This window comes from Pseudophryne corroboree, chromosome 5 (assembly GCF_028390025.1).
Source record: "Pseudophryne corroboree isolate aPseCor3 chromosome 5, aPseCor3.hap2, whole genome shotgun sequence".
NCBI lineage: Eukaryota > Metazoa > Chordata > Amphibia > Anura > Myobatrachidae > Pseudophryne > Pseudophryne corroboree.
This window is the reverse complement of record NC_086448.1, coordinates 324,960,897-324,980,843: the sequence shown is the minus strand read 5'-3', so window position 1 is coordinate 324,980,843 and position 19,947 is coordinate 324,960,897. Positions and strand designations below refer to the sequence as shown.

At 44.3% G+C, this 19,947-nt stretch overlaps 1 protein-coding gene across 6 annotated transcripts in view; it reads right to left on the bottom strand.

The window, feature by feature from the left end:
• Positions 1–19,947, bottom strand: part of STARD3NL (STARD3 N-terminal like) — a 132,153-nt gene that overhangs the window by 33,441 nt on the left and 78,765 nt on the right. For all 6 annotated transcript variants that reach the window (XM_063922523.1, XM_063922524.1, XM_063922525.1 and 3 more), the window contains 2 exons: positions 17,744–17,797; positions 17,537–17,654 (listed from right to left, as the gene is read on the bottom strand). In XM_063922523.1, the coding sequence (XP_063778593.1) occupies positions 17,537–17,654; positions 17,744–17,797 (172 nt within the window). The remainder of the gene's footprint in view (positions 1–17,536; positions 17,655–17,743; positions 17,798–19,947) is intronic.

The following is a 19,947-nucleotide window of genomic DNA, read 5'->3' as shown; positions in this document are numbered from 1 at the left end:
ACTCCCGGAATGAACACTGCTGACAGTGCGCCTACATGATTTTCCGCCCAGCGAAGAGTCCTGGTGGCTTCCGCCATTGCCACTCTGCTCCTTGTGCCGCCTTGGCGGTTTACATGAGCCACTGCGGTGATGTTGTCTGACTGGATCAGAACCGGTAGGTTGCGAAGCAAAGTCTGCGCTTGACGAAGGGCGTTGTATATGGCCCTCAGTTTCAGGACGTTGATGTGGGGACAAGTCTCTTGACTTGACCAAAGACCTTGGAAGTTTCTTCCCTGTGTGACTGCTCCCCAACCTTGGAGGCTCGCGTCCGTGGTCACCAGAACCCAGTCCTGGATGCCGAACCTGCGACCCTCGAGAAGGTGAGCACTCTGCAGCCACCACAGGAGAGACACCCTGGCCCTGGGGGACAGGGTGATCAACTGATGAATCTGTAGATGTGACCCGGACCACTTGTTCAGTAGGTCCCATTGGAAGGTCCTCACATGGAACCTGCCGAAAGGAATGGCCTCGTAAGATGCCACTATCTTTCCCAGGACTCGAGTGCAGTGATGCACCGACACCTGTTTTGGCTTCAATAGGTCCCTGACCAGAGTCATGAGTTCCTGGGCCTTTTCTATCGGAAGATAAACCCTTTTCTGGTCCGTATCCAGAATTATGCCTAAGAAGGTCAAACGAGTCGTAGGAACCAACTGTGACTTCGGGATATTGAGAATCCAGTCGTGTTGTTTTAACACCTTCAGTGAAAGTGATACGCTGTTCAACAACTGCTCTCGTGATCTCGCTTTTATGAGGAGATCGTCCAAGTACGGGATAAATGTGACACCTTGCTTGCGCAGGAGCACCACCATTTCCGCCATTACCTTGGTGAAAATCCTCGGGGCCGTGGAAAGCCCAAACGGCAATGTCTGAAATTGGTACTGACAATCCTGTACCGCAAATATCAGGTACACCTGATGAGGTGGATATATGGGGACATGAAGGTATGCATCCTTTATGTCCAGGGATACCATAAAATCACCCCCTTCTAGGCTGGCGATGACCGCTCTGAGCGATTCCATCTTGAACTTGAACCTTTTCAAGTATAGGTTCAAGGATTTTAAATTTAATATGGGTCTGACCGAACCATCCGGTTTCGGGACTACAAATAGGGTTGAGTAATACCCCCTCCCTTGTTGAAGCAGGGGAACATTAACCACCACCTGTTGAAGACACAATTTTTGAATTGCATTTAAAACTATCTCCCTTTCTGGGGGAGAAGCTGGTAGGGCCGATTTGAAAAACCGGCGAGGAGGCACCTCTTCGAATTCCAGCTTGTAACCCTGGGAAACAATTTCTATTGCCCAGGGATCCACCTGTGAGTGAACCCAGATGTGGCTGAAAAGTCGAAGACGTGCCCCCACTGGGGCGGACTCCCTCAGCGGAGCCCCAGCATCATGCGGTGGATTTTGTAGAGGCCGGGGAGGACTTCTGCTTATGGGAACTAGCTGTGGTTGGCAGCTTTTTCCCTCTGCCCTTACCTCTGGCAAGAAAGGATGATCCCCGTGCTCTCTTGTGTTTATTTGACCGAAAGGACTGCATTTGATAATGTGGCGCTTTCTTAGGCTGTGAGGGAATATAAGGCAAAAAATTTGATTTACCTGCCGTAGCAGTGGAGACCAGGTCCGAGAGACCTTCCCCAAACAATTCCTCACCCCTGTAAGGTAAAATCTCCATATGCCTCTTTGAGTCGGCATCACCTGTCCATTGCCGGGTCCATAGGACTCGTCTTGCAGAAATCGACATAGCATTGACTCTAGAACCCAGCAGGACAATGTCTCTTTGAGCATCTCTCATATATAAGACAGCATCTTTAATATGACCCAGGGTTAATAAAATGGTATCCTTATCCAGGGTATCCAATTCCGCCGATAAGGTATCTGTCCACGCTGCTACCGCGCTACAAACCCAAGCCGACGCTATCACCGGTCTGAGTAAGGTACCAGAATGTGCGTAAATGGACTTCAAAGTCGCCTCCTGCTTGCGATCAGCAGGATCCCTGAGGGTAGCCGTATCTTGGGGTGGCAGCACTACCTTTTTGGATAAGCGTGTCAACGCTTTGTCCACCCTGGGCGAGGATTCCCACCGTATCCTGTCCTTAGCCGGGAAAGGATACGCCATAAGAACCCTTTTGGGAATCTGCAGTTTCTTGTCTGGAGATTCCCAAGCTTTTTCACATAACTCGTTAAGCTCATGAGAGGGGGGAAAGGTTACCTCAGCTTTCTTCCCCTTAAACATGTGTACCCTCGTGTCAGGGACAGAGAGCTCATCAGTGATATGCAGTACCTCCTTTATTGCAATAATCATATATTGAATATTTTTAGCCAATTTTGGCTGTAACCTTGCATCATCGTAGTCGACACTGGAGTCAGAATCCGTGTCGGTATCAGTGTCTACTATTTGGGATAGTGGGCGCTTTTGAGACCCCGAAGGTCCCTGCGACATAGGGGCAGGCAGGGGTTGACTCCCTGCCTGTTCCCTGGCTTCAGCTTTGTCCAACCTTTTGTGCAATAAATGCACATTAGCACTTAAAACATTCCACATATCCACCCAGTCAGGTGTCGGTGTTGCCGACGGAGACACCACATTCATTTGCTCCACCTCCTCACTAGGAAAGCCTTCTACCTCAGACATGCCGACACACCACACACTCAGGGAACCTCTTATCTGAAGACAGTTCCCCCACAAAGGCCCTTTGGAGAGACAGAGAGAGAGTATGCCAGCACACACCCAGCGCTAATGACCCACGAAAAAAAACACACTATATGTTTTACCCAGATAGCGCTGTAATATCTATTTTGCGCCAATTAAGTGCCCCCCCTACTTTAAAACCCTCTTTCACGTGGTTAAGCAGGGGAGAGTCCGGGGAGCTTCCTCTCAGCGGTGTGCTGTGGAGAAAATGTCGCTGGTGAGTGCTGAGGAACAAGCTCCGCCCCCTCATCGGCGGGCTTCGGTCCTGCTTAAAATTTCAAAATATGGCGGGGGATCTCTCTTATATACAGTGCCCAGCCTGTATATAAGTGTATTGCACCTTTGGAGGTTCTTATTGCTGCCCAGGGTGCCCCCCCTGCACCCTTACAGTGACTGCCGTTTGTGTGTGCTGTGTGGGAGCAATGGCGCACAGCGCTACCTCAGTGAAGATCTGAAGTCTTCTGCCGCCTTTGAAGTCTTCTTTCTTCACATACTCACCCGGCTTCTATCTTCCGGCTCTGCAAGGATGACGGCGGCGCGGCTCTGGGACGAACTGCGGGGAGAGACCTGCGTTCCGTTCCCTCTGGAGCTAATGGTGTCCAGTAGCCTAAGAAACAGAGCCTAACATTAAAGTAGGTCTGTTTCTCTCCCCTCAGTCCCTCGCTGCAGAGAGTCTGTTGCCAGCAGGTTCCCTGAAAATAAAAAACCTAACAAATACTTTCTTTTTTAGGAAAACTCAGGAGAGCTCCCTGTAATGCACCCAGTCTCCTCTGGGCACAGTAATAAACTGAGGTCTGGAGGAGGGGTATAGAGGGAGGAGCCAGTGCACACCCATACCTAAAGTTCTTTCTTAGTGCCCATGTCTCCTGCGGAGCCCGTCTATCCCCATGGTCCTTACGGAGTCCCCAGCATCCTCTAGGACGTAAGAGAAAATATTTTAAGCCGGCCTATCTCCAGGAGGTCCACTTCCGCTTTATTCATAGGGCGTATATAGCTCCTGCTCAGAGGAAATATATGTCAGATGCTGAGTCTGGTAGCTGTATTAAATGGGGTATGCATAATGCCAAATTGATTCACTCTTTTTGGGAATGCACCAATATTCACAGATTCTGGAACAAAATATTCTTATTTTTTAAATCTGTACTGGGAATATCATTGTCATTGGAACCTATGGCTTGCTTGCTTTTTTATTTTGATCAGTGGTTGGTAGACAAATCTTCCCACATATTTCTGCCATTTATTGTGACTGTTTTGACGTTAGCTAAAAAATTGATCCTTATTCATTGGGTCAAAAAATCTGCACCTACGATCCAAGAACTACAGTCAAAATTGCTACAATTGCTTTATTTTGACATACGTTCTTTATTACACAATGAAGAATTATCTCTGAAATATTTCCATTATAAATGGGACATGTATATATTGTCTTTGGATGACGACTCTCGCTCACGAATTCAACAATTCTTGGGTTCACAAGATTGGTCGAGAGCTCTCACCTCTGATCTCATTCCCAACGTTCTATGATAGGGGCATTAAGTTATATCTTTGCTGTTATGATATTGATATGTTATGATATTGTTGTACTATTTGCAAGATGTTTACGCTCATCCTTTCCTGGTCATGCACTTTTAGCATATATGTTATATGAGACTTTATATTTCATTTCATAAATACTTATAATAATATTGCGACTTTCTTTATACCCCCCTCCCTTCCCATCCCCCACCTCGTTGATACTCCTTTTGTGTATGTCTGCGTGTTTACGTCTTCTGTTAATTGTTTGAGGTTTATGTATACTCTGCAAAAAAACTCAATAAAAAGATTTTGGAGAAAAAAAAAAAAAGCTACAGGAATTGAGGATTAGGTTTAGGCTGCGGGTAGAGGGGTTTAAGGGGAGAGACTGGATTAGGATTGGCATTTAAAAAAGTCAAGATTCCTGGGTCGGTTTTTTTGACCACCGGCATCCCGACATCCTGTACCTAATCCCTCAATTAGTGCTGTGATCATCACATTTTGCTACCCCAATTCAAATTATGCCCCGTAGACACATTACATCACACAGTAGTGTCCCTTACTCACATTACGTCACTCAGTAGTGCCCCTTATTCACATTATGTCACACCACACAGTAGTGCCATATATTCATGTTACACCAACAGTAGAGCCCATTCACATTATGCTACACATTATATTCCATTCACGTTATGCTACACTTTAGTACGGCCGCTCCTGATTGGCTTGCGACTGGCCCCAGATTTGAAATGATGGTAGTGGTCTATGTATGACTGTCAGCCCGGTGCGTCATCTGTAATCAGCTGGCAGCCGGGCACAAAATCCACACTGCTGCCACTTGGGCCCCTCCCGATGGCCCTGGCCGGACTGACCCATCTGGCAATCACCCCATTTGGCATTTGCCAGAACGGCAAGATGGACAGTCCGGCCCTGCATGGAGATAACGGTTATGTTAAGACCCTACTCCGAGCGAAAGGACACTGCAACCACATCATTTGTGTCATCTCTTCTAGAGGTGACCTATTCCTCCCTGGGTAGTCCTAGAACGCTGCCTCGCCTGGTACTTTTTGTGTAGGAATATACCCAAAATGACTGCACTAACCCTGCATTATGCTTATTGTGCTCTCTAGGTTGTTTTGTTTTGGTGCGGTTTTCTGTGTACTATTTGCTCTGTTCTTTATGTCTGTAAAGTGACCTTGAGTCCTGCGGGAGAAAAGCACTATATAAATCATCATTATTATTATTATTATCTTTAATTAAACCATGATAATTCAAAGTTTGAATGATCTGATAAGACTATCTCCCTAGCAATCTTTTATATCTGCCATGATCAAGGTTATTTGCCCGAATATATTCAAAGCTTGTGCACGTTAGTCTAATTATCCTCATCTTGAATGATAGTAACATTCACAATATTGTGCTAGTGATATATTCCTATATTCAACTATTTTCATTTAAAAAAATAATGAACAAATCTGCATTAGTAACTATATAACATGTTGCAGTTGTGTAAAGTGTTATTTTAAATTAATATATGTTCCCCTTCCTAGGGTATATCTAAAGTCAGTATATCTAAACTCAGAATGGACCATTTAAAGTTTTTACCACTTTTACAACATATTGTGTTACATTTATTTATTTAGTAAACATAACAGGGCTACAGTATATATAAGGTTTCACTGTGGCCTGTTGTCGTGTGTGGTCGTGGTACCACCTCACTAAGTAAAATGCATCAATGATCCATGTTTCGATCAGATTATTAGCAGCGTCACTCCGTTTTAGGCCACATCTGACAGCTGTTGTGCAGTCGTCTGCTGTAATACAACAGGGTGTGGCCGGTAATAGTAATAACAACCTTTGTATTTGTTACATACCACAGCTGTGCATATGTATCTAGGTCACAGAAGGGAAACAACATGTAAAGCCCCAACAGTAATTTCTGTACCATACTGATCAGAAATAAACCTATAATAATATAACAGTGAGGTTACTTTACCATAACTTGTCTTTGCATTTTCCTAATGTAAGTGCTTTACATTAACACCCATTGTCTGCACTGAAAACAATGCTACATAGATTAACATCTCACACCCACCTGCCTGCAGGAGCTGCTACCTCTACTCACTGCTGTAAGCAAATGCCAACATTAACTAAAAGGACTATGAAAGTTGATAATAAAGAGAAAATATTTCCTGAAATACAATACAATACAAATATGTATGAAATATAAAACTACCATCTGAATATGAGAATTATTTACAGGTATTTTACCTTTAAAGGACGTAAAAAATTAAAAGGAACATTAGGTTTACCTCATAAAAAAATTACATATTCTGTGAAATAAAACATCCTTTAGTTTAACGCGCATATAAAACATAGAAATACAATATCAAAAGGTATTCTAACCTATATAAAATAAGTTATGCTCTCCATCACAATATTACTAAATAACATAGGGGGTCATTCCGAGTTGTTCGCTAGCTGTTTTCGTTCACAGCGCAGCGATTAGGTAAAAAAGCAGCACTTCTGAGCATGCGTATGGGGCGCAGTGCGCACACGCGATGTAATTTCACAACAGCCGATCTAGTTTCACACAAGGTCTAGCGACGCTTTTCAATCGCACTGCTGGCCGCAGAGTGATTGACAGGAAGTGGGTGTTTCTGGGTGGTAACTGACCGTTTTCGGGGAGTGTGTGTAAAAACGCAGGCATGTCAGATACAAACGCGGGCGTGCCTGGGGAAACGCAGGCGTGGCTGGACGAACGCAGGGCATGTTCGTGTCGTCAAAACAGGAACTAAACAGTCTGAAGTGATCGCAAGCTATGAGTAGGTCTGGAGCTACTCAGAAACTGCTCGAAAATATTTTGGTGCTGCTCTGCGATCCTTTCGTTCGCACTTCTGCTAAGCTAAGATACACTCACAGAAGGCAGCGGCTTAGCGTTTGCATGGCTGCTAAAAGCAGCTAGCAAGCGAACAACTCAGAATGAGGGCCATATTTTGGATGGATTTCATTCACTCCCAACACAGTAACATAATCTATAGAGTAACATTCACTGCTTATAAATTGATGCCAACACGTTGACATAAAATGGCAAATAACTGCTATTGTTACTTTTGTTTATAACACATTGTAAAACAAATATTTCTTTTGGTGTTTTTAAAGAGACTTTTTGGCTTTGTGGGGGCTTACTTAAAAGCTGACTGGATAACAAAAATCAGGATTCTTATGTATGTAATGACAGAAGCAAAGGCATTACACAAATGACATCCTGGGCTTTAGAGGAGCATAAGCTTCTGTGATGCAATTATTAAATGGAGTGAGAGTGCAAGGAGTTGGCATTAGATGTGTTTGTACAACAGGTAGCAGGAGCATTCCTTTGGGTGACAAGCAAACACTCTAGAGAATCTCACATCTCCAAGACACATACTCTACATCAGCAATAAACAAAATGTTTCTGCTCAGAGATAAATGTAAAAAAAAAAAAAACTATATATTATGATCTTATACAAAAGGATACAGTTCTGGGTAAAAAAAAACATTTTATATACAATAAATTATTATAGTTTTGGGTTTGCTTGACAAAAGCATACCTACTAACTAGTGCCTACTAACACCAGTGCAAGCTATCCAAACGAGCTAAAAAATGTAGCGCCTAAGAGTAATAATTAAAAGGACTTTAGCCTTAGTAAGGTTGTAACTTTAAGACTATGGTACCAGATATAATAAAAGCATTTCTCTGAGAGGGTGGTCCCAATTGCATCTCCAGTCGATCTTAGAATATGGGCCCTCATTCCGAGTTGTTCGCTCGCTAGCTGCTTTTAGCAGCATTGCAAACGCTAGGCCGCCGCCCTCTGGGAGTGTATCTTAGCTTAGCAGAATAGCGAACGAAAGAGTAGCAGAATTGCTACTAAATATTTTCTTGCAGTTTCTGAGTAGCTCCAGACCTACTCCTAGATTGCGATCAGCTCGGTCCGTTTAGTTCCTGGTTTGACGTCACAAACACGCCCTGCGTTCGGCCAGCCACTCCCCCGTTTCTCCAGACACTTCCCGCGGTTTTCCCTGACACGCCTGCGTTTTTTAGCACACTCCCGGAAAATGCTCAGTTACCACCCAGAAACGCCCCTTTCCTGTCAATCACTCACTGATCAGCAGTGCGACTGAAAAGCGCCGCAGGATCAACAGCAAAACTGCTAAGTTTTTAGTTAAATAACTAAGCACATGCGCTCTGTGTACCATGCGCATTTAGCAACAAATCGCAGCATAGCGAAAATCGGCAATGAGCGAACAACTCGGAATGACCACCATTATTCTTTGCTCCTGGCCTTTCCATATAGGCCGGAATGTCCTTAGTTACCTTTGCTCTCAGCACGACTCATATTCAATAGTGACGAAATAGAGCAGGCCTGGCCAACCTGTGGCTCTCCAGCTGTTGTAACACTACAAGTACCATCATGCTTTGCCACAGTTTTGCTATTAAGGAATGCAAGAACAGTACAAGGGCATGCTGGGATGTGTAGTTTCACAACATCTGGAGAGCCACAGGTTGGCCAGGCCTGAAATAGAGTGTACTCCCTCAATGACACCCTGTCACACTCAAACAAGTAGCAGAATATTCATAAAAAAGTAGCAGAACATGAGCTAAAACCTAACAAATAACATTAACTAATCATCGTTACGGTCGGTCCATGAGACTGATAATTCAGCTAAAAGTGGAAAATCCTCTTGTTGTAAACTGTTGTCTGTCCCGTTTGTCACAAATCACTGTCTTGGGTTCTGCATATTGCTGTGGGTCGCCATTGAACATGTCGACATGTTCATAATGTCAGCACTGTTTTTAAGGCAAGTCTATCGCTAACACCTTAAACTAAGCCTAACCCTAACACAATGGCTAATGGTAATGTCAAAATTCTGATCATGTCAACATTTTCCAGGTCTCGACATTTATGAAGTTGACATTTTAACTATGTTAACATCATGTAGGTTGACATTCTGACTGCATACCCACTGTCTTATACGTAAAACGGTTTTCCATATTTATCCACATTGTTGGATAGACAGCAATGTTTACTACAAAAGCAAATAGATTTAGCACCAAGTGTTAAACCTATTTTATTCTTTAGTTTTTTTCGTATCTATCCCCCTATACCTAAGATACAGCAACAAGTGTTAAACCAATTTACTTTTGTTTTCATTATAGTGATGTGCACCGGAAATTTTTCGGGTTTTGTATTTTGGTTTTGGGTTCGGTTCCGCGGCCGTGTTTTGGGTTCGGACGCGTTTTGGCAAAACCTCACCGAAATTTTTTTGTCGGATTCGGGTGTGTTTTGAATTCGGGTGTTTTTTTCAAAAAACCCTAAAAAACAGCTTAAATCATAGAATTTGGGGGTTATTTTGATCCCATAGTATTATTAACCTCAATAACCATAATTTCCAACTCATTTTCAGTCTATTCTGAACACCTCACATCTCACAATATTATTTTTAGTCCTAAAATTTGCACCGAGGTCGCTGGATGGCTAAGCTAAGCGACCCAAGTGGCCGACACAAACACCTGGCCCATCTAGGAGTGGCACTGCAGTGTCAGACAGGATGGCCCTTCAAAAAAATTGTCCCCAAACAGCACATGATGCAAAGAAAAAAAAGAGGTGCAATGAGGTAGCTGTGTGACTAAGCTAAGCGACCCAAGTGGCCGACACAAACACCTGGCCCATCTAGGAGTGGCACTGCAGTGTCAGACAGGATGGCCCTTCAAAAAAATTGTCCCCAAACAGCACATGATGCAAAGAAAAAAAGAGGCGCAATGAGGTAGCTGTGTGACTAAGCTAAGCGACCCAAGTGGCCGACACAAACACCTGGCCCATCTAGGAGTGGCACTGCAGTGTCAGACAGGATGGCCCTTCAAAAAAATACTCCCCAAACAGCACATGATGCAAAGAAAAAAAGAGGCGCACCAAGGTCGCTGTGTGACTAAGCTAAGCGACACAAGTGGCCGACACAAACACCTGGCCCATCTAGGAGTGGGACTGCAGTGTCACGCAGGATGGCCCTTCAAAAAAATACTCCCCAAACAGCACAAGATGCAAAGAAAAAAAGAGGCGCAATGAGGTAGCTGTGTGACTAAGCTAAGCGACCCAAGTGGCCGACACAAACACCTGGCCCATCTAGGAGTGGCACTGCAGTGTCAGACGGATGGCCCTTCAAAAAAATACTCCCCAAACAGCACATGATGCAAAGAAAAATGAAAGAAAAAAGAGGTGCAAGATGGAATTGTCCTTGGGCCCTCCCACCCACCCTTATGTTGTATAAACAGGACATGCACACTTTAACGAACCCATCATTTCAGTGACAGGGTCTGCCACACGACTGTGACTGAAATGACTGGTTGGTTTGGGCCCCCACCAAAAAAGAAGCAATCAATCTCTCCTTGCACAAACTGGCTCTACAGAGGCAAGATGTCCACCTCCTCCTCATCGTCCGATTCATCACCCCTTTCACTGTGTACATCCCCCTCCTCACAGATTATTAATTCGTCCCCACTGGGATCCACCATCTCAGGTCCCCGTGTACTTTCTGGAGGCAATTGCTGCTGGTGAATGTCTCCACGGAGGAATTGATTATAATTCATTTTAATGAACATCATCTTCTCCACATTTTCTGGAAGTAACCTCGTACGCCGATTGCTGACAAGGTGAGCGGCTGCACTAAACACTCTTTCGGAGTACACACTGGAGGGTGGGCAACTTAGGTAGAATAAAGCCAGTTTCTGCAAGGGCCTCCAAATTGCCTCTTTTTCCTGCCAGTATACGTACGGACTGTCTGACATGCCTACTTGGATGCGGTCACTCATATAATCCTCCACCATTCTTTCAATGGTGAGAGAATCATATGCAGTGACAGTAGCCGACATGTCAGTAATCGTTGGCAGGTCCTTCAGTTCGGACCAAATGTCAGCACTCGCTCCAGACTGCCCTGCATCACCGCCAGCGGGTGGGCTCGGAATTCTTAGCCTTTTCCTCGCACCCCCAGTTGCGGGAGAATGTGAAGGAGGAGCTGTTGACGGGTCACGTTCCGCTTGACTTGACAATTTTCTCACCAGCAGGTCTTTGAACCCCTGCAGACTTGTGTCTGCCAGAAAGAGAGATACAATGTAGGTTTTAAATCTAGGATCGAGCACGGTGGCCAAAATGTAGTGCTCTGATTTCAACAGATTGACCACCCGTGAATCCTGGTTAAGCGAATGAAGGGCTCCATCCACAAGTCCCACATGCCTAGCGGAATCGCTCTGTTTTAGCTCCTCCTTCAATGTCTCCAGCTTCTTCTGCAAAAGCCTGATGAGAGGAATGACCTGACTCAGGCTGGCAGTGTCTGAACTGACTTCACGTGTGGCAAGTTCAAAGGGTTGCAGAACCTTGCACAACTTTGAAATCATTCTCCACTGCGCTTGAGACAGGTGCATTCCACCTCCTTTGCCTATATCGTGGCCAGATGTATAGGCTTGAATGGCCTTTTGCTGCTCCTCCATCCTCTGAAGTATATAGAGGGTTGAATTCCACCTCATTACCACCTCCTGCTTCAGATGATGGCAGGGCAGGTTCAGGTGTGTTTGGTGGTGCTCCAGTCTTCTGTACGCGGTGCCTGAACGCCGAAAGTGGCCCGCAATTCTTCGGGCCACCGACAGCATCTCTTGCACGCCCCTGTCGTTTTTTAAATAATTCTGCACCACCAAATTCAAGGTATGTGCAAAACATGGGACGTGCTGGAATTTGCCCAGATGTTATGCACGCACAATATTGCTGGCGTTGTCCGATGTCACAAATCCCCAGGAGAGTCCAATTGGGGTAAGCCAGTGGTTTCCAAACTTTTTTGAATCATGGCACCCTAGAATATCAGAATTTTTTTCACGGCACCCCTAGGCCAAAAATTTCTTATTGAGAAATTTAGAAATAAATATTACATTAAGTAGATCGCGTTTATATGTCATCCTTAGGGTAAGTTGTGTGGTGAGGGACAAGATTTGCTTCTGTTTGGCCACATATGTTATGACTGGCAGCCACCAGCACTGGTTTTGCCTATTATATTGACCATGAATAATTTGAATTGGTCTTGGACCACCAACCCAGGGCACCCCTGCAAGTGTCCCGAGGCACTCCAGGGAGCCACGGCACACAGTTTGGGAACCTCTGGGGTAAGCCATTCTGCGATGATCTTCCTCAGATGCCGTAAGAGGTTTTCAGCTGTGTGCGTATTCTGGAAAGCGGTGATACAAAGCGTAGCCTGCCAAGGAACGATTTGGCGTTTGCGAGATGCTGCTACTGGTGCTGCCGCTGCTGTTCTTGCAGCGGGAGGCAATACATCTACCCAGTGGGCTGTCACAGTCATATAGTCCTGAGTCTGCCCTGCTCCACTTGTCCACATGTCCGTGGTTAAGTGGACATTGGGTACAACTGCATTTTTTAGGACACTGGTGAGTCTTTTTCTGAGGTCTGTGTACATTTTCGGTATCGCCTGCCTAGAGAAATGGAACCTAGATGGTATTTGGTACCGGGGACACAGTACCTCAATCAAGTCTATAGTTGGCTCTGAATTAATGATGGATACCGGAACCACGTTTCTCACCGCCCAGGCTGCCAAAGCCTCAGTTATCCGCTTTGCAGCAGGATGACTGCTGTGATATTTCATCTTCCTCGCAAAGGACTGTTGGACAGTCAATTGCTTACTGGAAGTAGTACAAGTGGTCTTCCGACTTCCCCTCTGGGATGACGATCGATTCCCAGCAGCAGCAACAACAGCAGCAGCGCCAGCAGCAGTAGGCGTTACACTCAAGGATGCATCGAAGGAATCCCAGGCAGGAGAGGACTCGTCAGACTTGCCAGTGACATGGCCTGCAGGACTATTGGCTTTCCTGGGTAAGGAGGAAATTGACACTGAGGGACTTGGTGGTGTGGTTTGCAGGAGCTTGGTTACAAGAGGAAGGGATTTACTGGTCAGTGGACTGCTTCCGCTGTCGCCCAAAGTTTTTAAACTTGTCACTGACTTATGATGAATGCGCTGCAGGTGACGTATAAGGGAGGATGTTCTGAGGTGGTTAACGTCCTTACCCCTACTTATTACAGCTTGACAAAGGCAACACACGGCTTGACACCTGTTGTCCGCATTTGTGTTGAAATAATTCCACACGAAGAGCTGATTTTTTTTGTATTTTGACCAGGCATGTCAATGGCCATATTCCTCCCACGGACAACAGGCGTCTCCCCGGGTGCCTGACTTAAACAAACCACCTCACCATCAGAATCCTCCTTGTCAATTTCCTCCCCAGCGCCAGCAACACCCATATCCTCATCCTGGTGTACTTCAACACTGACATCTTCAATTTGACTATCAGGAACTGGACTGCGGGTGCTCCTTCCAGCACTTGCAGGGGGCGTGCAAATGGTGGAAGGCGCAAGCTCTTCCCGTCCAGTGTTGGGAAGGTCAGGCATCGCAACCGACACAATTAGACTCTCCTTGGGGATTTGTGATTTCGAAGAATGCACAGTTCTTTGCTGTGCTTTTGCCAGCTTAAGTCTTTTCTTTTTTCTAGCGAGAGGATGAGTGCTTCCATCCTCATGTGAAGCTGAACCACTAGCCATGAACATAGGCCAGGGCCTCAGCCGTTCCTTGCCACTCCGTGTCGTAAATGGCATATTGGCAAGTTTACGCTTCTCCTCAGACGCTTTTAATTTTGATTTTTGGGTCATTTTACTGATCTTTTGTGTTTTGGATTTTACATGCTCTGTACTATGACATTGGGCATCGGCCTTGGCAGACGACGTTGATGGCATTTCATCGTCTCGGCCATGACTAGTGGCAGCAGCTTCAGCACGAGGTGGAAGTGGATCTTGATCTTTCCCTATTTTTTTAACCTCCACATTTTTGTTCTCCATATTTTAATGCGCACAACTAAAAGGCACCACAGGTATACAATGTAGATGGATGGATACTAGTATACTTATGGACGACGAGTGACGACACAGAGGTAGGTACAGCAGTGGCCTACCGTACTGCTATATACAGTATAATGGACCTGGTGGACACTGTCAGCAGACTGCGTTTATAGTATAAAGAAAAAAAAGACACCACAGGTATACAATGTAGATGGATGGATACTTCGTATACTTATGGACGACGAGTGACGACACAGAGGTAGGTACAGCAGTGGCCTACCGTACTGCTATATACAGTATAATGGACCTGGTGGACACTGTCAGCAGACTGCGTTTATAGTATAAAAATAAGACACCACAGGTATACAATGTAGATGGATGGATACTTAGTATACTTATGGACGACGAGTGACGACACAGAGGTAGGTACAGCAGTGGCCTACCGTACTGCTATATACAGTATAATGGACCTGGTGGACACTGTCAGCAGACTGCGTTTATAGTATAAAGTAAAAAAGACACCACAGGTATACAATGTAGATGGATGGATACTTAGTATACTTATGGACGACGAGTGACAACACAGGAGGTAGGTACAGCAGTGGCCTACCGTACTGCTATATACAGTATAATGGACCTGGTGGACACTGTCAGCAGACTGCGTTTATAGTATATAAAAAAAAAAGACACCACAGGTATACAATGTAGATGGATGGATAGTATACTTATGGATGACGAGTGACGACACAGAGGTAGGTACAGCAGTGGCCTACCGTACTGCTATATACAGTATAATGGACCTGGTGGACACTGTCAGCAGACTGCGTTTATAGTATAAAAATAAGACACCACAGGTATACAATGTAGATGGATGGATACTTCGTATACTTATGGACGACGAGTGACGACACAGAGGTAGGTACAGCAGTGGCCTACCGTACTGCTATATACAGTATAATGGACCTGGTGGACACTGTCAGCAGACTGCGTTTATAGTATTAAAAAAAAAAGACACCACAGGAGTGTTTTTCAGGCAGACAAACGTATACTGGTGGTCACTGTCAGCAAAACTGTGCACTGTACTCCTGCTATAGCTGCTCCCCAGTCCCCACAATTGAATTAAGCAGTGTGAGCACTCAGCACAGATATATCATGCAGCACTGCACACTGAGCACAGATATGGTATGGAGCGTTTTTTTCACGCAGAGAACGGATAAAAAACTGGTGGTCACTATTAGCAAAACTCTGCACTGTACTCCTCCTAACAGCTGCTCCCCAATCCTCCCCACAATAAGCTAAGCAATCAGATCAACTGTGTAGTATATAACTAGTATATAAACGAAGAGGACGCCAGCCACGTCCTCTCCCTATCAATCTCAATGCATGTGTGGAAAATGGCGGCGACGCGCGGCTGCTTATATAGAATCCGAATCTCGCGAGAATCCGACAGCGGGATGATGACGTTCGGGCGCGCTCGGGTTAACCGAGCCATACGGGAGAATCCGAGTATGGCTCGGACCCGTCTAAAAAGGGTGAAGTTCGGGGGGGTTCGGTTTCTCGGAAACCGAACCCGCTCATCACTAGTTTTCAATACTATTTTGGTTTCTAGGTGGAACCCTTAGTTTAAACAGGCTGTCTTATCTGTGATTTGTCAGTACATTGAGCAACGCTGACTAGTCTTAATGCTCTTTGCTACTGTTTGCTAATAATCTGCTACTTTATTTGAATCTTTATAAAACTTTCTTGCATACTTAATATAGAGGAATTACGAATGAACGACAACATGGTGCACCATGGTAGACTGGTCACTATGGCACGAGATAGAGGGATCTTAGGCCCGATTTTAGCAAAGCTTTATATGCAAGGCTAAAGAGCATATGTAGAAATGTGACTCAAAGTTCTTTTTGGATCTCAATTCCCATGGAATTTTATAACGAATAAGGATTTCAGATTAGTATGCCCCCAAACTACAGTCATTTACATAAAAGCATCCCAGTATGTTAAATCATGTCAATAAATGGCTAGAATTATCAAAAAACTCATTAGTATCCAACCAATAAAGATTATGAGCCATATCCTATTAGCTGCAGATTCCCCTGGGGCTATCCAATTAGCCCTGTAAGCCAACAAGAGAGACGGAGGTAGATATACCCTGAGGTAGGCAGGCAACTGAGTTTCAAGCAAACTCAGAGGCTGGGGAGGGGCTACAGACTCGTCTTACCTCCCCCTCAGGCGCAAACACTACTACCTGGGACTCCACACATACCTGCTGCATATGCCCTGGTGGTCCAGTGGGAAACGCAGAATACTGGGCAACCACCACACCTGCCCCTCTGCTGTCTCCACGCAGGGAGCCGGTCTCTTACCTTCCCAGCTCTGGTCGTGGCTGCGGGCTCAGAAAGAGTGTGTTGCCAATGAGTCCCGTGACAGAAGTCACCTACACAGTCGCTGGTGCAGCTGTATAGCCATCCTATGGATGCCTGTACTGCTGCTCCAATAGAATAAATAAAATTGTAATTGGATTACTGTTTAAACAGTCCCAGCTAGTGGTGCCTGCTCCTGCCGACACCAAAGAAAAAGCTGGCAGGCTGAGACAGAGGCATGCTGGTTACAAAAATGTAACCCTTTGTTGCCTGCTCGCTTTCTCACCCAACCCAGCGTGATTACTTCTGTGCCCCCTAGTAGACATAAAAGAAATATGTTCAAAGATAGGAGAATGTCAGCATCATATCAGTTGAAGCCTTTAGCACCTGTGTTCAAATATGTTGTACACCCCTGGTCCATGGCCTGAATAAGGGACCTTGTATGTCACAAGTGTTTTAAATTGCATTTCATAATGGAGATCAGCTGCATCACGCAAATACCATACTTCAGCGGTACCCTAGATACTAAACTGTGAAATAATTATTTTCTTAATTTTTCCTTTATCTATTTGGTCTGATATAAATCACCCTCAAGCCACCAATTTGTGTTGCTAAAGACCCAACACCTTCAGCGAAATGGCCGGACAAAGGTGCTTATTGTACAGAATAAAAGAAAATAGTAAAGAAAACTATACTTCAAATTTCAACTTAAAATGAAAACCTAAGAAAGATATGCTGAAATTATATTGCTGTTTAATAAATACATACTAATGTGGAGGTGCAAATGTTCCCCTGTTCAAACATGTGGCAACTGAACAATCTTATACATAATTATTCTGCTACTATGACCTTACTGTGTTTAATCCACAATAACATTATTAGTGTACTTTGCCAAACATATAGGCTAAGTTCACTCCTGTGCAAATCTAAGTAACACTGTTTACCAGTTAATTAAATGCAATACTGTATATACAATGAGTAAAACAAGTAATTGTTCAGACGGCAACTTACGATTTTCTTCTTCTGCTTCATGTGGTAAAACCTTAAAATCTAGGAACCACACTTCTATCCAGGCCAAGATAAAGGACATGATAGGAAGAACATAGCCAAAAGCACCTTGGGAAAACAGCTAGGAAACAAAAATCAGGGCAGTGAACAATTTATATTGTGATATGATGAAACTATTCGATTATACATATTACTATAATACAATCTTACCTTAGATAATATTACTTTCACTATGAGAAAGGCACAAGTTGTTGCTGTGGTTACCTGCAGAAGAAGGCAATAAGAACATAGCTTTTGAAAACATTTTCAAACTCAATGAAAGGTGATAAACGCGCCAGCCAATCAGCTCCTAACTGTTAATTTACATATTGGAGCTGATTGGCTGGTGCGTTTATCACCTTGCATTTATCACTGGTTTATCACTTCCTAATGCCTTCTCCATGTTAATACATCTGCCCCATTGAGTGTTTTTAAAACCTACATCCATTGCATACTGACCCACTGCGCAAACACAAAGAAAACGCTAAGCAGCACTGAGGATCACTGAACCCAACACATTTCTGTGCAATGAATTTTGACTTGTACAGATCGCACGAGAAAAAAAAAAGTAACACTGCTTGTATAAAACTCCTGAAAGCAAAATTTGAGCCTAAAAACTTAGCACTTCCCTGTGCTGTGTTGTTTTACTGATCTTCTAAGGGTAACAAAAGTCATTGCTAGTCCAGTCTCCCGTATACTTCCTATGCTTGCCTGGCTCATATATTTGTATTCTGCCCTGACTCCATGCAGAGCCGGCCCTAGGCATAGACAAACTAGGCAACTGCCTAGGGCATTTGGCATGCCTAGGGGCACAAGCTGCTTCTGCTGATTAAACTGATATGCTGCATGCCTATATTCTGTGTGTAGCATTTTGTATGCAGATACAGCCACAGTCGCACACAGTATATAGGCATGTAGCATATCATTTTAATTAGCAGAATCTGCTTGTGCATCCTAGCCACATAGCAATGCAAATAAGATGCGTTTTCATCAAAAATAGGCACTTGCCGTTAGCAGAGTTGCCAGCTGACTCACGCCAGGCATCTCCTGCTGCATGGTGCACTGAGGCAAGATTTATGAGGACACATCTGTATCCAAGCAGAAGCAGAGGTCACAGTGTTAGCGGCCGTGTGAGTGCTGTGTTTGTGTGAGTGGGTTGGTTGTGTAATAGTGGTCGGCATATGTGTAAGGGGCAATAAGTGTGTCATGTGTTTAAATGCATTAATAATGTGCAGCAAATGTGTAAGGGGCACTATGTGTGTCATTATGTGTATAAGGGCATTAATAATGTGCGGCTTATGTGTAAGGGACATTATGTGTATAAGGGCATTAATAATGTAAGGCATATGTGTAAGGGGCATTACTGTGTGATATTAGGTGTATAAATGCTTTACTAATGTGTGGCATTATGTGTATAAGGTGCTATACTGTGTGGCGTAACATATAGAAATGGCACTACTGTGTGGTCTAATGTGAATAAAGAGCAATATGGTGTGGTGTAATGTGCATTAGGAGCAATTCAGTGTGATGTTATGTGTATAAGGGACACTACTGTGAGGAGTAACGTTTATAAGGTAAAATGGTACTACTGTGTGATATACCATGAATCAGGGACACTATCACATGATAAATTGTGAATAAAGTTGCAGTACTGTGTGGCATAATTTGAATTGGGGGCACTATTGTGTGGCTATGCCCCTTGCAAGCAAAAACACATACCTTTTTGGGCTGTGCGTTAAATATGCGCACTGTTCCTGTTTAAAATATAGGGGGTGGGAACACCAAAATAAGCACTGCTATGGGTGAGGGGTGATGGTGCTGGGAAAGGGGTGCAGGGTCAGAGGTGAAACTAGCAGTAGTGCTAGGGGGCACCAGCCAAAATCTTGCCTAGGGCATCATATTGGTTAGGGTTCGGCTCTGACTCCATGAACTTCATAGTACATGAAAATAGAAAGTTGAACAGAGAGAATAATTAAAAACACCCCTGCCTGTGTGATTCAGGAGATATATACTGAACTTGGCTGGACCAATGAATGATTTTAGGAACTGCGGTAGATTGGTAGAGGTTATCCCAGCATAATTAAAAGATGGATTTAAACACTTATACAGTGAAATAGAACACTAATACATTCTACATTTCAGATCATACACGTTAATTAAAAAGCAAACAGAAGAAAGAAAAAAATACAGTGTAACACAGATGTGTCCACCTACACCTAGCCTCCCTGCACATTAAATAGCCCTTCTAGTCAATCAATGCTGTGACTTGGTAGCACAGAGCTTCTTTTCATATGACTTTTTCAATTAAAATGTGTCTTATTTGCAAATTGAAATGAACAGGACACACAAGCAGCTCTTGCTGATTAAAAATAAGA